The 21,667-nt window shown below is 34.5% G+C and overlaps 1 protein-coding gene and 1 long non-coding RNA gene across 23 annotated transcripts in view; one reads left to right on the top strand and one right to left on the bottom strand.

Moving 5' to 3' along the window:
• The window catches only part of LOC145263054 (sodium/hydrogen exchanger 9-like), a 328,320-nt gene extending 313,013 nt beyond the window's left edge, over nt 1–15,307 (bottom strand). For 3 of the 18 annotated variants that reach the window (XR_013864466.1, XM_080119887.1, XM_080119891.1), the window contains exon 1: nt 14,871–15,304. Coding sequence is in view for 13 of the 18 variants with exons in the window: in XM_080119887.1 (XP_079976013.1) it covers nt 14,871–15,150 (280 nt within the window). In the remaining 5 variants the exon portion in view is untranslated. Of the gene's footprint in view, nt 1–14,870 lie in introns of all 18 variants that reach the window. The other 15 variants (XM_080119890.1, XM_080119886.1, XM_080119895.1 and 12 more) reach the window with 13 other exon arrangements.
• LOC145263055 (uncharacterized) overlaps nt 1–21,667 on the top strand; it is a 153,656-nt gene that overhangs the window by 87,083 nt on the left and 44,906 nt on the right. Inside the window, exon 3 of one of the 5 annotated variants that reach the window (XR_013864472.1) lies at nt 964–1,497. The exons of the other annotated variants lie outside the window; for them this stretch is intronic. This is a non-coding gene — a long non-coding RNA (uncharacterized LOC145263055). Of the gene's footprint in view, nt 1–963; nt 1,498–21,667 lie in introns of those variants that run through there. 5 annotated transcript variants of the gene reach the window in all.

Below are 21,667 nucleotides of genomic sequence, written 5' to 3'. Positions count from 1 at the left end.
TAAAAAAAAAAAAAAAAAAAAAAAAAAAAAAATCACTTTTTCAAAAAGCGGAAATCACTTTTCTATATGAATTTAACGTAAAATGAGCACACACTTTCTGGCCACCTAGTAATATTTTGTTTTAAATTTGCTGTACAGAAATGGCCACCATTGATAGCATAAGGAATTACATCACTTAATATCCGGAAAACTACTGGTTTGTGCCAAATTAAAATGCGATAATCATTCTCAGCATATCATAAAACCTATAAAAGTCGTCATTTTAAAGGTGATTGTTAAGGCAGAAAGTAAAAAATTACCAAAGCAGTTTTCAGGAAGCCCAAAAAAACAAAAACAATGTTATCACTAGGTAGACAGAAAGTGGGTGTTCATTTTACCTTAAATTTATATAGAAAAGTGATCCCCCACTTTTTCCAAAAGTAATTTCTTCATATCATGAAAAAGTAATTTCTTCTTCATATCTTGAAAACTATTTCGTTGCGCCATGTTGTATTCGTTTTCAGCATATAAAAGTCATATAAAAGTAAAGGATTTTTTCGCGTTGGAAAGAATCTTGACATTGACCATTTTTTTTTTTTTTTTTTTTTTTTAAATATACCTTCCCCCCAATATTTTAAGCGACAAGCGGACATTTTTCTCACGTGTCCATTGCATCGTTTTATCGATTTAATTACATGGTAAAACTGAAATAGTGAACTTTATCGCCGAAATTGGAGACGCCATTTTATTTCACGCACCTGCTGTCCAAATGTAAGGGAGAAATCATTATTTTAAATTATGGTCGAAGCATGAAATAAATAACAAAAAATTAAAGTGGAGAACGATTGCTTCCGGAAAGGGAAAGAATAAATTAACCGAAAATTAACATTTATTACTTCCAGAAACGTAGTAAAACCGACATTACTGGAGAAAATGAATCTTGACAATATTACTCAAGAAGACCTTTTTTTTTTTTTTTTACAGATAATAACATCAGGACGATAGACTTTATGCAGGTGCATATGGGCTTCTCGCAGGTTCTCAAATTTGTTCCTGTGAGAGGGAAACGCGAATGGTACTTGCAAGGGAATTCCGTGGCGGTTTTAAATGGCGGTGTTAACTTTTCGATAAATGTTTTTACAATTATATTTAGATTCCCAGTTAACTATAAAAAAAACAAAAAAACACAACAACAACCCACTTCTCGGTTCAACAAGAAAAAACAATCATTTAAATTAATTTGTTGTTGACCCTTCAAATTTGCTTTAATTCAATAACATATTTAAAATTATTGGGGTTGTATTACTGTACACATAGATTCGATAAAGTTGTCAAAAAACAAATATATAACAAATAAATGTTATCAAAGGCAAGATAAGTTACTTTTCTGCCAAACTGGATATATTTTTTGTGTTTTTATTCAATGTAACATGTTTATTCAGCTCGAAAAATATACAGTGTTTCCCGATGTATTGGAAAATTCAAAATGGCGCCCGACTCTCTCTTTAACACGGTAAGTTTGGGAAAAGGTATTATAAATAAAAAAAAAACTAGATAAAATACTGTTGGAAACTCGCTCAATATATGTTACCGTGACAGAGGTTGACATATATTCGGTGGGTTTTTAATAGTATTTTGTCTAGTTTATTATTTATAACACCTTTTTCCAAACTTACCGTGTTAAAGAGAGAGTCTGGCGCCATTTTGAATTTTCCAATCCATCGGGAAACACTGTATGGTTTTCGAGCTGAATAAATATGTTACATTGAATAAAAACACAAAAAATATATTCAGTTTGGCAGAAAAGTAACTTATCTTGCCTTTGATAACATTTATTTGTTATATATTTGTTTTTTGACAACTTTATCGAATCTATGTGTACAGTAATACAACCCCGACCATTGCCCTTGTGGCAATCTTCTGATTCATGTAGGGGCAACCCTACATGAATCAGCAGGCTCTCTCTCACTATTCAGCTCCCATTTCCTACCTCTCGGGAGCTGCCCCACCCCTCTCCCTCCACATTAAAGAACGGCTTTGTGCCTAATTTGCTCAGTGGGGAAGCAAATAAATACAACAGTTTGTGTGAGTTGACGACTCGCACGGTTAGACGAAGTTCAGAGAAGTTCACAAATTGTGTAAGAATGTAGATTGTTGGAGTATGGCTGGGACGGCGGACGATACTTTTTCTTTCACCAGTTTGAATTCCCAAACTTAAACTCATTTTTATCGTTTATTTTTTTTTTTTAATCGCATTTTGTTTGCACCTTCAGCCTTACCATTTATGGTAAAACACTCGTTTAACCCTAAGTCTGAGTGCCAACCTGAATATTTATAAAAATAAATGGTAAACCAGGAACATATGCCACAAAGGGTGCTTCTACACTTTATCGCCGAAATTGAAGACGCCATTTTATTTCACGCACCTGCTGTCCAAATACAAGGGAGACATCATTATTTTAAATTATGACCGAAACATAAAATAAATAACAAAAAAAAAAAAAAAAAAAACTTCCGGAAAGAAATATGACAAAAGTAAATAAAGTGATAAAGTATCCATAATTGTTTAATTGGAAATGTTTCGATTTAATTAATGGTATTTATTTGCTTCCCCACTAAAGCAAATGTTTCGAGTTAATTAATGAAAAAATGGAAATGAAAATCAAAACATTTATTGTATAAAAATTTATCAAAATATAATTGTAAAAACATTTATTGAGAAGTTTGCGTAAGAAAATATAATTTTAATAAAACAATTTTGGGGTTTGTTTTACTGTACACATAGATTCGAAAATTTTTTTTTTTTTACACAAGGTCACCACTTATCAAGGCCCGGAAGCCACTCAGGGATAAGGGTTATTGCAAGTACATTACGTTAGTGTGGAGATTTGATGAAGTGTTTACTTAAGGGGGCGGTTCATTAAGAATTTGTTAACGTTGGACTTGAAGACATCCAAGTTGTAGTCAGGTGGGAAGCAGGCAGACGGAACAGAGTTCCACAGGCGTCGCGTACGCGTACAGTTCTAAGAAAGAAGCTTTGTTCATGGAATTCACGTTTTGTCACAAAACAATATAGAACAAATAAATGTTATCAAAGGCAAGATAAGTTACTTTTCTACCTAACTGGATATGTTTTTAGTGTTTATATTTAATGTAACATGTTTATTCAGCTCGAAAAACATACAGTGTTTACCGATGTATTGGAAAATTCAAAATGGCGGCCGACTCTCTCTCTCGGAGACGGTAAGTTTGGGAAAATGAGTTATAAATAAAAAAAAAACAGTCAAAATACTGTTAAAAACCCGCCGAATATATGTCAGCCTATGTCACGGTAACATATATTGACCGAGTTTCTAACAGTATTTTGTCTGTTTTTTTATTTATAACTCATTTTCCCAAACTTACCGCCTCAAAGAGAGTCGGCTGCCATTTTAAATTTTCCAATACATCGGTAGGTAAACACTATGTTCTTCGAGCTGAATAAACATGTTACATTAAATATAAACACTAAAAACATATCCAGTTAGGTAGAAAAGTAACTTATCTTGCCTTTGATAACATTTATTTGTTATATATTTGTTTTGTGACAACTTTTTCGAATCTGTGTACAGTAAAACAAACCCCAATGGTCTTTGATTGCAGCATCTGCCGGAACAGATACGACACAGGGTTAAATAGACGAAGTTACAAGAACCTCATACGTCGAAATAAACGGGAAAGTGCTCCTTGTGCATCTATGTTACCGCGCTGTTTTTTTAATTGTATTTGTAAGTTAAATTTAAAGTTTACAATAGTTTTGTTTATTAATTTGTTAGGTGAAAGTACAGTACAAAATAGTTACAAAACAGCGAACGCCCTCCCTACCCCGATATTAAGAATGTTTTTCTAAATAATAACGTTATTATTTCAGCGCGGTAACAAATGCGCAAGTACCATATATTATTATTATTATTATTATTATTATTATATGAGGAAGTATTTCGAGTTACAATCGATGTAACCCGAATAAAAAAACACGTTCGAAAAAAGAAAAAAAAATGTAAATATGCTAGAATAATCGAGATTTTAACAAACCGGAACCGGAAGTAATGTCGATTATCACGTATATATTAATTTTATTCGAATTTTTTTTTTATTAACTTTTTACATCATCAAACTCATCCGTAACCAGATTTGTTTTTGTAATAAACAAATAAAATGGTAAAAGAAACAATAAAGGTGGTCGATTTTGCGGCTTTGCAGTTATGAACTCAAAACAGTCACCAGTTTCATTTTTTTTTTTTTTTTATTTACTATTTACATTGTGTTTTGGTTTTGTTATGATCACGTGAAAAGTTTCGAAATTATCGCATTTGTTAGAATTTACACAAATGAAATATCCGCGTGATTGAAAATTTCACAAAACAATTTAAAACGAACTTTTTTTTCCGTTGAGCATAAAAAATTAGTGTTTGCTCGTTCATACTGAAACAATTATATTTGAAAAAAAAAGCTTATTTACATTGCATGCTTTAAGCTTACAATATATATATATATATATATATATATATATATATATATATATATTACAAGCAATGTAAATAAATCAGCTTTTTTTTTTTTTTTCGGTTCAGGAACCCAGATTACATTTTGTGTGGTCGCCTTTCGGCTGCTATAAGTTTTACTTGGCACATATGGGCAAGCACGGCAAGAAAATTAGCGAACATCTTTATATATAAAACTGATGTAAGGTTAAAAAATAAACATGTTGGAAATAAATCATATGATCAAGTTTGCAAAAGTTGGTCAGTTCAAAAACCGGCGAATAATCGGTTCGAACGATTAAACAGGTTTTTTCATAAATCCAAAGATTATGACATTAAGCACATTTGTTTTGTTTTTTTTTAGCTAAAATCAATTTTAACATTACATAATAACCAGAGGAAGAAACAAAGATATTTTAATATTTTTGTTTGTTTCGAGCAACTCAGCAACACAAAAAAATGCATGAGCAATACAACAACACCACTTCCACTTCCTGTCCCGCAAGATTCCATTTTGTAAAACTATCGATTATTCTAGCAAATTGTAAACGTGCTTTCTTCAGATTACACGCGTTGTAGTACAACGCCGTTGTACTAGGTGTGCCAGAATTTTGGGGGAATTTTTGACACCCTAACAAAAAAAACGGCGAATAAAATATTTAAAAAAAAAACTCGTAATTTCTCTTTTTAAAGTGGGTTGTTGATTTTCTTTATGGAATATACTTCCAAAATAAAGTATTAAAGTCGTTTAAAAAATGATAGAAATATTTTTTATTTTTTAAAAAAGTGTTTACAAAGTGCCTGCGCGCCTTCATGCCGCCATTTTGTTTACGTAATGAAATCAATTGAATTTTACGAGTTAATATTTTTTTAATTTTTTCACTTAAAAAGATCTATCAAAATTTTTCTATTGGTTCAATTTTTACGATATTTTCAGGTTCAATGTGAAATTTTATGCTCTTTCCAATAAACCGAATATAATATTCTAGACAAGGTTTTTTTTTTTTTTTAAATTCACCCCCCCCCCATTTGGAAATGTCTATTACAATGAACATTTTCTCACCTCAAATTCATATCACAAATTGAAGATAAAAGATCAATAAATAAAATAAGCTAATTTAAAACAAAAAAAGAACAGTTATTTGCAAATTTACCTGTAAAGTCCAAAGTTTAAAACCTTTTTAAAAACCACGTTGATTTTTTAAGTGAAACCTTATAACCTTCTTATATTGCACAGAAAGTTTCGTTTTATTACGAAAATTATTTCTATTTCATTCAATATTTTTTTTAGATATTAAAAAAAAAATTCACTCCATAAAGTGGAAATAAAATATATTAAATCAAAAATTCATGTATTCGATTGTGTTTTTTTTTGTTTGTTTGTTTTTTTTTAAGGCAAAAACTTATAAGTAAAATGTGACTAGTTTCCACCTATGGAGACACAAATTTTTTCACGCACAAGGCTGGACGGCTAACGCGAACGTGTCGTTTTTACGTCCTTCTGTTCATCCGTAGTTCAAAACAAAAAGAAATACCGGTTCAAACACCGTAATAATGCTTACGTAATGGTGAGGTTTTCAAATATTTGTTTTAAAAAATTATTTTATTTAAAAAATACATGGAATTTAAAATATAAATACGGATAAATTCTTAACAATGAAGAATGAAACTACCCATTGAATAGTATTTTTTTATAGGCAAGTGATTTTTTTGGCATTTATATATACATATATTTTATTGAAGCAAGTTAAAATACGTTGATTTTCTTTAAATCTTTTTTAAAGAAAACCGATTTAAAAAAACATATTGCATTACTTTGCTATTAAACCTGTTATTTTTTTTAAATTTGGTCTTTGCTCTTTTAATTGAAAAAAAATTAAGGTTTGAATTACATTTTTCAAGTAGTTATAAGCTTGGAAAGATAGGAGGTCGAATTATTCAATTTATCACGCATTTTTAATGTCAGTTTCTGACACTGCTAGCATTGTACTAAATAAATTTTAAGTCCAAATAAGTATTAAATATTTTTTAAAAAGTGCTTGCTAAGATAGAAGAGATAGGTTGATTTTTTGAAAATATGTCATTTTAAGCAAAAACAATTACGTACTTGATTGTCATGTTGAAAATAGTAATATGTCCAAAACTTACGAAAATTCATTAAGTAGAACAACTGTTTTTAGTGGAAAAAAAAAAAACAATCTATTGCTATAGGCTACAAATACTGCACGCCATTAACATGTAATCTAAAATATGTGTTCCAAGTTATGTCCCCTAAGTATGAACTCTTCACCATTTACTTTACAACATTTATGAAAAATGCCATTTTCCCCCCACTTTTGTCAAAATTAATGCGAAAAAAAAAAAAAAAATGCGAATAAACATAAAACCCCATCCTCCAACGTAGACCCCTACTACCATGTCTCCAACATCAGGGGTCTACGTTCCAACCTTTCAGAGGTTGAAACCCAATTACAGGAGACGAAACAGGACATATTCTTCCTAAGAGAAACTGGCATAGGGCGACCACTTCCCTAGACGATTCATAATTAAAGGATACTCTAACTTAACATCTAAATATGACCCCCAAGATCGCCACGGGTATGGAATATGTGCCTACATTAAAGATGGAATACTGTTGCCATATCTGGGCAGGAGCTGCTAAAAACAGCCTATCCTGCCTTGACAGAGTACAAAATAGACTTCGTGGCTTAGTGAGGGATGCCCTTTTCTCTACCCTGCAACCTCTCTTCCACAGAAGAGACGTTGCGAGCCTATCCTTGTTTTATCGTTATTTCCATGGCAGGTGCTCGTCTGAACTCCAATCTCTGGTCCCCCTCGCCAATCTTTCACGAAAAACACCCGTCTAGCTGAATCCACTGTGAAAAATTTACCCCACTCTTTATCTGTGCCTAAATCAAAACGTGGATTCCATGAACAAAGCTTCTTTCTTAGAACTGCACGCCTGTGGAACTCTGTTCCGTCTGCCTGCTTCCCACCGGACTACAACTTGGATGTCTTCAAGTCCAACGTTAACAAATTCCTAATGAACCACCCCCTTAAGTAAAGACTTCATCAAATCTCCACACTAATGTAATGTACTTGCAATAACCCTTATCCCTGAGTGGCTTCCGGGCCTTGATAAGTGGTGATCACTGTGTAAAAAAAAAAAAAAAAAAAAAAAAAAAAAGATGACTTTCCATGTGGTAGGGATACCTCCAGAGAAGACCCTAAATTACCTTACGTGTGCTTCCGAGTTTCACTTGCTTACACCACCACATTTATATTTGCCCTCTATCGCCCTCACAACAGCGGAGTTACTATCTTTAAGAGCATATCTGAGAAAATTGACCACATGCTGTCTACTCATCCTTCGGCTAATATCCACATGTGTGGTGACTTCAATGTCCACAATGTGGAATGGCTGACCCACTCGAACAAGACAGATGATGAGGGGAGGTTCTGTCATGATTTCGCTATCCAGATTGTTCACGAACCCATCCGTGTGTCCAATACTTCCGTTCAGTTTTAGATCTTTTTCTCACAACTTCCCCTGAGCTATGTTCATGTTCCGTTCTATCTCCTCTGGGATCTTCTGACCACTTGGTTGTAGCAGTTAAGATAAAAATGAAATAAGTCTTCAGACGTACTTCTCCACCATACAGTATATCGATACTCTACAGCTGACTGGGATAGCTTCCGTACATTTATATTTGATCTACCCCTGCATTCCATGTTTAAAAAGGATGTGTCCTCTATAGTATCAGACCTGACCGAATGGTTAATTGTAGGCATAGATCGATTCATACCATCCAAAAAATTCCAACAAAAACCTAACAGCTAGCCATGGTTCTCCCCAGAATGTGCTGCTGCCATCGTGCACAGAAATCACTTTTTCCATAGCTACTAATGTAATAGATGTACTGAGACTAAAGCTGCTTTCAGGACTGCCAGCAACCACTGCAATAAAAAATGCAAGAGAGTTATATGCTCAGTCCGTTAAATCCAAAGTAGCTGAGCAGCGGCTTGGTTCCCGCCAGTTTTGGCAAATAGCAAACAGAAGCATGCGTTCTATCCCAACCATCATCAATGGACCTGAGGTCATCTCGTCAGCATGAGACAAGGCCAAACTATTTTCCCAGAACTTTGCAGCTAACTCTACCCTATGCGACAAAGGCCATCAACTCCCTGTATTTCCTCCTATAACAGACAACACGCTATGCAACATAAAAATATCTGTGCGTGAGGTTGCCAAGCTAATCAAGAACCTCGACTGGCCCTGACGACATTCCAATTATAGTGTTGAAAAAGCTTCAACCAGAACTTGCCCCCATACTTACAAAACTGTTTAAGCGTTGCCTTAAGGGGAATTGTTTTCCACCACCCTGGAAAACCTCATCAGTATGCCCTGTATTTAAGAATTCAGGTGATAAGTCATCTCCCTTTCAGTACAGACCAATAAGTCTCCTGTGTGTCATGAGTAAGTTGCTGGAATCCATATTTAATAGGGAAGTAGTCAACCAACTCAGCAGAAATAACCTTCTTAGTGACATGCAATATGGTTTCCGTTTTGCCAGATTTACAGCAGATGTGCTAACGGTCAGTGAACCTCTCGACAAAGGCATCCTTTCTAGGGCAATTGCTCTCGACATATCAAAGGCCTTTGATAAGGTATGGCATAAGGGCCTACTTCACAAGATTTCCAGCTATGATAAAGCTGGAAATGTAGGTTGTTGTAGATGTATTAAAAGGTAACCAGCCACCTCTTCCCCCACTGTACTACGCGCTAGAGATCAGAGGAGAGAGAATCAGAGAGAACTTTGTCGTTTACGGCCTTTGATGTGTTGCCGTAGATGGTTGTGTCATCAGCATAGATGTCAACGAATGATTTAAGTATGTGTTTTGGGAGATCATTGATGTAGATCAGGAAGAGAGTTGGGCCCAGGATGGACCCCTGAGGAACTCCAGCATTAATACTGGGAGCTTCTGATTTCTGCCCATCAACTACTACTCTTATTAACCCATCAGAGAGAAATGATTTAATTAAGACATTTCCAGCTATACCATAGCTGGAGATCTTGTGAAGTAAACCTTTATGCGATACCCTATCAAAGGCCTTTGATATGTCAAGAGCAATTGCATTAGAAAGGTTACCCCCATCGAGAGATTCACTAATCCTATGAGATATAACTGTAAGCACATCTGCTGTAGATCTAAAAAAACAGAAACTATAATGTGTGTCACTAAGAAGGTTACTTTTGCTGAGATGATTGATTACTTCTGTATTTTAAATAGTTTATCAAATTTCAATTTAAAGAGGAAATAAGGAGTATCTACTCTCTAAAGAAATGTTCATGGATAAAAAAATCCCTCCATAAAGTTTCTTAATCAAAATTAAAACCGTGGTCATTTTCGAAATACAAAAGAAAATGGTTATCCATTCTACGTTATCCAATCAAGAACTGGAGGACTCTTTTACTCATTTTTTTCTTTTTTTGATTACGTTTTTATGTATTTTCTTTTAATTAAAATGGTCAATGTGCACTGGTTGTCCAAGGGTGTTTATTCCAAAAGCCGTTCTTAATATAGGGAGATTGAGGGTGTTTATTCTTAATTTTCAACCAATTGTCTTCGGGTGGTCCCCCATTGCACTTTCACCATGGAAATCTACCCGTACAAGAGATAGATCCTTAGATGGAGTACTGTTGCCACATCTGGGTGGGAGCTGCACCGGACATACTATCATGCACTGACAAAGTTCAAAACTGGCTTCGAAACATAGGTGATGCCCTTTTTCTTCCCTGCATCCTTCTTTCTCACAAAAGAGACATTCTAAGCCTGTTTCTGCTCTATCGTTATTTTCATAGCAAATGCTCGTCTGAGCTTCAATCTATGCCAAACTTTCAATGATTTCCCCCACTGTGCCTAAATCTAAACGCAAATTATATGAACAAGCTTCTTTCCTAGAACTGCCCGTCTGTCGAACCGTTTTGCTGGGCTGCTTTCCACCTGACTACAATATGGTCATTTTCAAATCCAATGTAAACAAGTTCTTGTTGACACCCCCCCCCCCCAATAATCCATTTCTACCACTACTGATTACTACGATCTTTCTGTTTTTCAGTTCAGGAACCCAGATTACATTTTTTGTGATCGCTGTTGTATTTAATTTTTACTTGGCACATATGGGCAGCTTATGAGGCTGAAGCACCGCACAAAAAAAAAAAAAAAAAAGAAAATTAGCGGGGCATCTTTATATATAAAAATTGATGTAAGGTTAAAAAAATAATAAAAATAAACATATTGGAAACAAATCATATGATCAAGTTTTCAAAAGTTTGTCAGTTCAAAAACCGGTAAATAATCGGTTCGAACGATTAAAACAGTTTCTTCATAAATTCAAAGATTACGACATTAAAAAGGTTTTACACTTCTTAACCCTTATCCTCGATTGGCATTCGGGCCTTGGGAAGTGATGACTCCCATGTAAGTAAATAAAAAAAAATCGCCCCAGAAAAGACAGGGTGTCTTTAGCCTTAAATGTACACACAAAAAAAAAGCTATCAAGTAAGAAGAAAATAGTCAGCAGAAAAGGAGATCCATAAGCTTGTAGATCTTGGAAAGAAGCTACTGGAATAGGAAGCTGAGGTATGAAAACAGCGGATTGATGAAGATCACAAGTCGAGCAGGCTGGAACAAGATGCTGACGTGTAATCACACGAAATAAAAAATAGAATCCCATTTATTTTCCATTGACAGCATGGGGGCAAATGATAACATTTTACCAGTAATTTTCCATTCAAACATTTCGTAATATTCATTAAAAGTGCACCTAACCGAAAGCGGTCCATGTGGTGGAATTTAATGTAAACATAAACAAATAAATCAAACAAATAAAATTAATACGTAAATTGATCAAGTATTTTATTTTTATAGAGAAAATTCATTTAAAGCAAGTAATGGTAATCGTAGCCATTACAAGGGTGATTTGAAAATTCTTTGTAGTTTTAATTGAGTACTTTCACTACATGGTCGATAAGACATCGTTCTTTCTAAAAAAACTTTTTTCTTCGTTAAAAAAAAAATTTACTCAATTTTTGGAATATGACAGGTTTGTTTTGTGACGGATACGTACATCATGAAGATTTTTCTTTTTTTATTTTTTAACAAGGTTGAATTCTGGACTTGTACCATCAAAGGTTTGAAACAAAAACATTTTTAGAGTTAACTTAAATGCTATGGAATTAAACATTTTTTAATTAAATTAGATACCACAAAAATGTAATTTTAACCTGATAACGAAGGGGGGGGTAGATAATAAAAAAAAAGGGAAGGGACTATCTGATATAACAGCTGATGGTGAGTAAGAATTCGAGAATATTCGTTTCGTAAGAAATAAAAATAAAACTATTTTACGTGCTTTCTTACACTGGCGATCCATTAAACCATCGCATTATTTCAGGTGAAAACATTACGTACTTACGTGCTATGGCGAAATTTGTATAAATGTTAAACATTACGAAAAATGATCTAGTAAAAAAAAAAATACAAATAAAAATAAAATTTATCGAATGTTTCAATGTGCAAAAGTGCAAATAATGCCGAATCATTTTTCATAATTATTTCGAAAAAGTTGTCAAAAAACAAATATATAACAAATAAATGTTATCAAAGGCAAGATAAGTTAATTTTCTACCTAACTGGATATATTTCTTGTGTTTTTATTCAATGTAACATATTTATTCAGCTCGAAAAACATAGTGTTTACCGATGTATTCGAAAATTCAAGATGGCGTCTTATTCTCTCTTTAATACGGTAAGTGTGGGAAAAGATGTTATAAATAAAAAACCGGATAAAATACTGTTAGAAACTCGCTCAATATATGTTACCGTGACATAGGTTGACATATATTCGGCGGGTTTTTAATAGTATTTTGTATAGTTTATTATTTATAACACCTTTTTCCATATTTACGGTGTTAAAGAGGGTGTGAGACGCCATCTTGAATTTTCGAATACATCGGTAAACACTGTATGTTTTTCGAGCTGAATAAATATGTTACATTGAATAAAAACACAAAAAATAAATCCAGTTAGGTAGAAAAGTAACTTATCTTGCCTTTGATAACATTTATTTGTTATATATTTGTTTTTCGAATCTATGTGTACAGTAATACAAACCCATGATTTCGATATGGCAGGTAAGTACGTAATGTTTTCACCTGAAATGCGTTGGTTTTAAGGATCACAAATAAACACAGTTTTATATTTTACTATAACCGTATCTAATCACTCAACCAGCGTTGCCCGGGATCTTTTACTCTCAATTTTGTCTCAGCTGCTATCCCTCTTGCCTTTCTTTGGCAACATTTATTTGTTACATTTTTTTTACTCCTCCCCCATAAAAAATTGTTCTGTAAACTACAGTTGAACATTTTTTTTTTTAGGTCGAAAACTATTAAAACGCATTTCGTTCCTACATCCGCATTTCGCAATTTTAAATTACCACGTGACGTCAGCATCAGTCGGCCAACATGTTGGCTTATTAACTTAACTTACTTGCTGAAAACGAATATCAGATTTAAATTTACCGCAAACAAGTACTTTTCCGGATATAAAGCAATGAAGCATCGTAATTCCTTATGCAATCGTTAGTGGCAATTTCTGTACGTGCAAGGCAAGCGCGCATTTTTGACGGCACAGAACGAAGATGTCATATTCCAAAAAATCACGTAAATTGATCAAGTAGTGTTTTTTTTTTGTTTTTTTTTTTTAAGGAAATTCAATTTTACGATCGTTAGCGGATTAATAAAATAAAATCTCGGTAGTTGAATGGAGTTGCCGACCTTGGAATTTTAACATATTCTAACACAATATGGCTGCAGGCTGCTCCCGGCCTTCTCCTCGCTTCCTCATAAAATTGGCTTTTCTTATTAAAAAAAATTACTTGATCAATTTACGTAATTTTTGGAATATGCTATTTTCGTTCCGCGAAGAGAAGAGTACACCATAAAGATTGCTTTTAAATTCGTTAGATTCCATAAAAAAATTATTCACTATAAATAAATGCAAAAGTACATTTTTTGGTATAGAAAAAAAAAACATGTTTACATCGTAATATATATATATATATATATATATATATATATATATATATATATATATATATATATATTAGATCATAAATAATTGTTGGCTATTTTGACTAATAGCGTGCAAATAATAATAAAATAAAATTATGGCCGAAATCATCTGGTAAATCAAAATTGCGAAATATGAAACGTCGGGTATATGAAACGAAACACGCGTTCCCGTTCCGGTTATTGAAAGAGACTCGTTCATTTAACTGGAATTTGAATAAAAATAATAAATAAAATCGACCTTTTTTTTTTTTTTTTTTTTGCGTTGAAAAGGAAGGAATTATTGCGTAATCTTTTTTATTTGGTATTTTTTTTTTTTTTACGACCTGCTCCAACGTAGTATAAACCTCTCAACCTCCCCATGTTAAGAACTGCTTTCGAGGTTGGGGAGGGGGTATTACGAAATAATACCGGCCCAACCTCGAAAGCAGTTTTTAACATGGGGAGTAAAAATAAATAAATAAAAATACGAATAAATGTTATCAAAGGACAGATAAATTACTCTTCTACCGACTTTTTTTTACCGAAATATTTTGTATTTAACGAGAAGTTGAATACAAACAAAAAAAAACTTTGCGGCTAGACAAAAATAAATAAAAAAAATAATGTTAAATGCTTCGCTGATTTACCAGGTGGTTTCGGCCATTATTTTTTTCGCATTCTATTAGTCAAAATAACCTAATTGTTTATACCTACAGACACCAGCGTTTCCGTTTCATGCTAACGCAATCACCAGTGTAGAAAGTGATAATTACAGTGTTACTTTTCGTTATGTAATTAAATTACGGGTTTAGAATTTGGGTGCTACCACGATCAAGGTTCAGTTTTATATTTCGGTCGGCAAAAAAATAAAATAAATAAAAACGAGACAAGATTTTACAAGAAGTGAAATTAGTTCGATTGTTTATTAGAAACGATTAGAATGACTCATGGTTCATATGCAAGTAATTACAGGTTAAGAATGTGTGGTGTTTTTTTTTTATTTATCTTTTATTTAGTCATGAGTTTTCGTTTTGTTGTGTGTGTGTGTTTTTTTTTTTTTTTTTTTTTATAATTCGAAAATTATGTTCTAATCGACTTTGGTTGATACACCCCCTTATTTGCTTTGTGCATACTACAAGAGAAACATGTCATATATATATATATATATATATAGATAGATAGATATTTCAAGCGAACAATGGATGCCTTTCGGCTGTCGTCGTTGTAATAAAAAATAATTTCCACTCACCATAAATCATGGAAAGTCCAGTTTCGTGAACAAAACGAAAGCGGCGATGCTTAAAAAGCCAAATTGTCAAAATCGTAAGCAGTAATAAAGACAACAACATAAGAATGGTAAGACTGTCGGTCTTGTGCCGAAACGTGACATTAGCCTCCTCCTGGGCTTCTACTGACTGTTCGGTGGCCATGACCAAGGGGACAACTACAGCCAGTATCCATGCAGCTGAAGTCCCCAAAAGAAAGATATAACGAGATGGACGAAAATCCGCGCCAGGCGATGTCGCCATGTCTGCAACTAAAAAAAATATACAACTAGCCGATAGAGGGCGTCGCTGAGTGATGCTATGCAACTTCCGGTTGCAGAAATTTATGACGCGCGACTTCCGGTTCGTCTGCTCTCTGCACACGCACACGCACAGTAAACTGGATATAATATATTAGATATATTTTATTTTTACAAATAACTTACGCACGAAAGCTAATATTTTAAAGCAAATAATTTTTTAATTTTATACAAGGTTAAGTTCAATTATACCTGAACGACCCTGTTAAAAAAACTTGGCTTTTTTTTTTGTTCTGTCCTGCGAGCATATGTTGCGAACATTATTGTTCTTTCATTCTGCGATCTCAGTCGTAATGGAGTATCGTTTTCTTTGGTGCCTCCTGGGTGTGCATCATCCCAGGTTTTACCTATTCCTCCAGAAGTGGGGGTTGGGTTATTACCGATCGCCTGAGGGGCACCAAATGGAGAATATATATGGGCCCAATAGCACAAATTTTGTAACTATCGAGAGTGTTTCTCCTCCATTTTGTGGAGGGATTCGACTGTGCTGCACTGCTGCATTGCATTTGCTGCAAGGAGAAGGGGGTGTAAGTAGCTCCGCATGTAAACAAAGTGAGAAACAATGACTTTTAAATTTTTTTTTAGTTTAGGAAGAATTAATCTTCTTTAAAGGCAAATTCTGAACTGAAAACATTTTTTAGTCCTTCCGACAAAAGGCGGGTGGTCCTGTAAATTCACCCTTGTCCGTTCGTCCGTCCGTCTGTTTGCACTTTGTTCAATAACTACGCCTTGGAATATTTTGAAATTTGCACAGACTTTAAACATGATATGAGTAAAAACGTAACAGAACGGGTTTTCCGGAAAAACTTCGGTCCCCCCCCCCTCCGGGGTGCCTTTTGGGTTATAATGGCTAAAATTGACACTTTTGTGCTTATTAAAAAGAAAAAAAATGATGCCATGGATTTTTATGAAACTTTTTGAAAAGGTGTAACTAACTGATTTCTATATAATTTTGTTTGTCTATACTTTGCGATAACTCTTGGGTGTGTCCCAGAGACTCTTTTAGGGCTAATAAAAAACACTCAATTTTGGGGACTATTTTACCATATTTGTCCAAAATTTTCTGTGTATGTTTATTTAGCAGTTTTGTATGGTGCTGAACTCAAATTTAAATATGTTAAATATGTTATGTCCCCTTGGGGACTTTTGGGCCTTTATGGGGAGGGGGCAAATGATGGACTTATTTCTTTTTTTGCATAGTGCAGAACTCAAATTTACATATGCTAAGGCTTAAAACTGCACCATTTGTTCATTTTCACCAGGATTTGACGTCCCCTGAGGACTATTGGGGCTAAGAGGGGGCAATGCTGAACATTTTTTTATGTTTTGTTCACTATGCCCTCACGGGGGACCATGCATGGTTCACTTGTTTTTTTACTTTCCTGAGTCAATGAGAAGGTTGTTGCGGACCAGGATATAAATACCCTAAACTCGCTACAAGAAAAAATAATGAAACGAATTGAATGAAGGAAACAAAGAACTCAAATGCTGGAATAAAATAAACATGTCATTTATTTTCTGTTGAGAAATGAAAATCTTGGGTGTACACGTGTTCATTCAGCTGTTGACAACAACGCGCATGGACGGAAAGGGGAATGCAGTAGAGAAACGCGAACTGGCAAGCCGGCCTGTAGAAAGAGAGCGTTAAGCTCAGTAGAGAATTGCGCACATGTCTGTTTTGATGGACCAAAGCCGAAGGGGAGATAGAGTGAGAAAGTCAATCCAGTTCGTGGAGAGAAAAAGCGTATAAAGTGTACGTGCGCTTATCCCACATTACAGTAGCAGGGAAAGTGACGTTAGGGTGCACGGTCAGTTCGTCGACTCAACAGGTCGAATGCTGGTCCGGACGAAAAAGGAAAGTTGACAGGTTTTGTTGACTTTTATACTGGAGTTAGTGTTCTGGGTGCGCATGTCTGGTTTTCACTTAAAAGGAAGTGACGTCACAGCTCGGGTGTGTGTATGCACAGGAATGTGAGTGTGTGTATGAGGCTGTGTATATGCGTGCATGTGTGTGTGCATGCATACATGTGGGTGTGTATATGTGAAGAAAAACATGTTCGAACAAGATCTCCTCTAAATAAATCTTTTAATTCTCTCCTACTGCAAAAATTTAGACACCAGGGTCGAAAAGTTGGATTGAGAAGTCAGCACCCCCTTGAGGAGGGGCACTCTGACCATCCAAAAAGTGCCTGGGTGGGCCCCCTCGGCATTCTCCAGTAAGGGCTCCTCAGACGATTATCAATGAACCAACCCTTTTCTCAAAGAGAGAAGGCAAAAGCCTAGAAGGGTGGACCTCCTAAAACTGCACAGAACAATCATTACACCGCAACCAGGACGAACCAGGTGGTTACGGGAATGGTCTAATCTCTGTTGATTTTTTCTGAGAGAGGGGATTGGTAACGCTAGAGTGCTCATCCTCATCAACTACATACACACACACAAGATAGACAAGTTGACTTTGGACTATGATAAAATATGAAACAGTGCTATGAACAGATACTCCCCAGATGTGACATATCTGACTCTTCCAGGGTCGAAAAGTGGGATCACCCTCGAGGAGAAGCACTCTGACCTGCAAAAAGTGCCTGGTAGCCCTGTCGTCATTCCCCGGTGAGGGCGCATCAGGCGATTAGCAATAAACTAAGCCCTTCTCAAAGAAAGAAGGCAAAACCTGGGAGGGTGGACCTCCTAGAACTGCATAGAACTTTACTCCCACAGCAAAAGCATTAGGGACCAGAATGGTCTAATTTCTGTTGATTTTGGGGGCCTAGAATAAAGATCTCTAGCCAAGTAGCCGGTCAGCCTCATGGCTGCCCATATGTGCCTAGTAAAATTAGATACAACAGTCAAAATGAAAGGCAACCACACAAAATGTAATCTGGGTTCCTGAACCGAAAACAGAAAAAAAACTGCTACATATATATGCTAGCAGTTCAGCCCGGCTTTGCTCGGGCCTTATGTACTGTTCATAACTTTATATATATATTAAAAAGTTTGACTCATGTCCAGGTAACAGTGTTTGAACCCAAAATTGGTGGAGGAGTTTGATAGAGTCTGCAAAGGTCAACTCTTTCAACTTTGACCTCTTGGTGACCAAATTTTTGCCCGAAAACTGATTGAAAAGCTTGTTGCATGTCTGAATACCCTTTATGTAAAATTTCAAATGGTTAGACCCAAAATGGGCTGAATAGTTTGCTAGCGACCGCAAATGTAAAATCTTTTGAACTTTGACCCTTTGGCAGCTAAATTTTCGGCCAAAAACCGATTAAAAAGCTTGCCCTATGTCTGAATACACTTTATGTAAAATTCCAAATATTTAGACCAAAAATTAAAAAGATTTTCCCAAATCTCAATACCCCTTATGCCAAATCTCGAGTCTGTAAACTGAAAACTGTCAGAGTAATAATAAATAACAAAGGAACAACAAACATAATTGCAAAAAACCCTTGTTCAAAATTATTGGCACGGCTTTGTTTTTCTTTTAGTATCAGTATGATATCAATCAATTTCCGGTTTACGTGCTTTCTGAACTTTTTTATAGCCATATTATGCTTGTTTAACGCTAATTCAGTGAATAATTTTTTTCAGATAATTTTTAGATAGCGATTTATTTAAACTATTATAAGTGACTAAATTATAATTTTCAATCGCCATGGTTAAAACTAAGGAACACAGCGAAGACGTCAGGAAGCTTGTTGTAGCATGCCATACCAATGGGGAGGGCTATGATAAGATTTCAAAGAAGCTAAACCTTCCCAAATCCACTGTTAGAGCCATAATAAACAAGTTCAAATCGCAAGGCCACGTTATGAGTTTAGAGAGTAGAGGGAGAAAAAGGATTCTTTCCCCAAGAGATGAACGGAAAATTGTTCGACAAGTAAAACAAAACCCAAGGATCTCTGTTGGGGAGATTGTTGATGAACAGAGCACCTCTGGAGTGAATGTATCTCGACATACAATTGGTAGAGTTTTGAAGAGAGCTGGTTTAAAAGCATGTCGTCCGAGAAAGACTCCCTTATTGAAGCCTATGCACCTGAAAGCAAGGCTAGCCTTTGCAAAACGTCATATTGATAAAGATGTTGCATTCTGGAAACGTGTTCTATGGACTGACGAAACGAAAATAGAGTTATTTGGCCATAATAAAGTGTCTTATATTTACAGAAAATCTGGCGAAGCTTTCCTGCCTAAGAACACCATACCCACAGTGAAGCACGGTGGAGGCAGTTTGATGTTTTGGGGATCCTTTGCTGCCTCTGGACCAGGGCGACTTGTTAAGGTCACAGGTAGCATAAAAAAGGAAGATTATGTTAAAATATTGGATGAAAACCTGAAAGACTCTGCTAAAGAGCTCTCACTTGGTCGTCGTTGGTGGTTCATGCAAGATAATGACCCAAAGCATTCGGCTAAACTGACTAAGAAATGGCTTGAGGACAATCATATTAATGTTTTGGAGTGGCCATCACAAAGCCCAGACCTTAATCCAATTGAAAATTTATGGAGAACATTAAAATTGACGGTAATGCAAAGGAAGCCTAAGAATCTTATTCAATTGGAGGATTATTGTCAGGAAGAGTGGGCTAAAATTACTACTGAAGAGTGCAACAACTTGGTTGTAAACTATGAAAAGCGACTGAGGAAGGTAATCAAGGCCAAAGGCTATACAATTGATTATTAAATAAACCGTGCCAATAATTTTGAACAAGGGTTTTTTGCAATTATGTTTGTTGTTCCTTTGTTATTTATTTTTTCTAAAATCCGATTGCTGCATCGGAAAGGCCAGTTAAAAATACATAAATATACTTTGTTATTTTCTTTAATTTAATCCCTTTTTTAGAATTTATTAGACAAAATTTAACTTTTATTTTACCGTGCCAATAAATATGATCATCACTGTATATATATATATATATATATATATATATATATATATATATATATATATATATATATAAAATTTTACCCATTCAATAAATTTAAAAATTTATGACGTGAAATGGTTAAATTTAAAATCAAAAGATTTGTAAGACAAAGAATACATTTGAAATATAACTCCTTTTTTATTATTTTTATTCTGAAATATATATATATATATGTAAACCTTTTTGAGATGCGCATAAAAATATGTCTTAAGCGATATATATATATATATATATATATATATATATATATATATATATATATATATATATATATCGCTTAAGACATATTTTTATGCGCATCTCAAAAAGGTTTACATTTTAAATTATTTTGCAATGTTAGGCTTGATGAAAATTTCAATCACATGGATCATTACAGGAATGGTCTAATCTCTGTTGATTTCGGGGACCAGGATAGAAATCTCAAAAAGGCTGAATAAAAATGTAATTTAAAGCATTTTTCAGGCAAAAATTTATTTTAAGTTTTAAAATAATCATTTTAAATTGAAACATAGATATATTAGTTAATATTAAATTTAGGATAATCACCCCCCCCCCAAAAAAAAATATAATGATGCTTTGCACTATTTCAAAACAACATATTCGAGGATGAAACAATTAAATTTAATATTTTTGTTGTTTTATATAAAAAAAAAATTCGCTTAAATTAATTTAATAAAAAAAATATCAGTATTTATCAATACCAAATTACAATATCAAAAGAAAGATTGAAAAAGTCTATCCATGCAAGAAAGAATTCGTTTTTATTGACAACTTGAAACAACAAAAGATATAGTGTACGTTGAATACAAATGTTCAGAGTCCAAAGAACGTTCTGGTGAAAGAAGAGTTCTTTTGTCTGTAAGATGAAATTGATCAGACCTGTTTGTTGTCTGAAGATGCATATATTTACGCATACATGAACTGGATAGGCATAAAAATGTTTGCGTATATTAGCCTGTTTTGCCAGTGAGAGGGTACACATATGAACTGTGGATATGAACAGCATGTGTGTATGCTTTGCTTCTTATATTTATATATACTAGCATTTCAGCCCGGCATTGCCCGGGTGTTTGGAGGTGTATGTTGAGCAAAAAAAAAAAGTGGTCAATTTTTTAAAATTTGACCCCTATTATGACCCCTTAACATTTATTGTTTTGGGCTCAAATCAAGTTATTAAGTTAGATCCATGTCCAAGGAACCTATATCTAAAACCTACTAAACCATATCTAACCATACATTCCTAAACTTACAAAACTATATCTAACCATACATTAACTCGTCTCTCTCGATCCAATACTGTAGCAAATTTAGCTGCTTCCACTGCATGAATTTTTACCTATACCCTCTCCCAGTAAAAATGAAAATGGAAGCATAGTAATGCCCTTTTTTAACCACGTTTGAGGAGTGAAAATTTTCTGTAGAAGCTAACCTAAATGCCCAATTTTTCAGGAGATATTAACCCAAATAACCAATAAATATTAACTACCCATGCGGGGTCGCAGAAATACCTGGATTAGGACCCAGGTGCGGGGCGAACCCCCT

This window comes from Euprymna scolopes, chromosome 38 (assembly GCF_053919585.1).
Source record: "Euprymna scolopes isolate OS-2025 chromosome 38, ASM5391958v1, whole genome shotgun sequence".
NCBI classification, from domain to species: domain Eukaryota; kingdom Metazoa; phylum Mollusca; class Cephalopoda; order Sepiida; family Sepiolidae; genus Euprymna; species Euprymna scolopes.
Note: the sequence above shows the minus strand (reverse complement) of the source record. Positions and strands in the feature narration are given on the sequence as shown.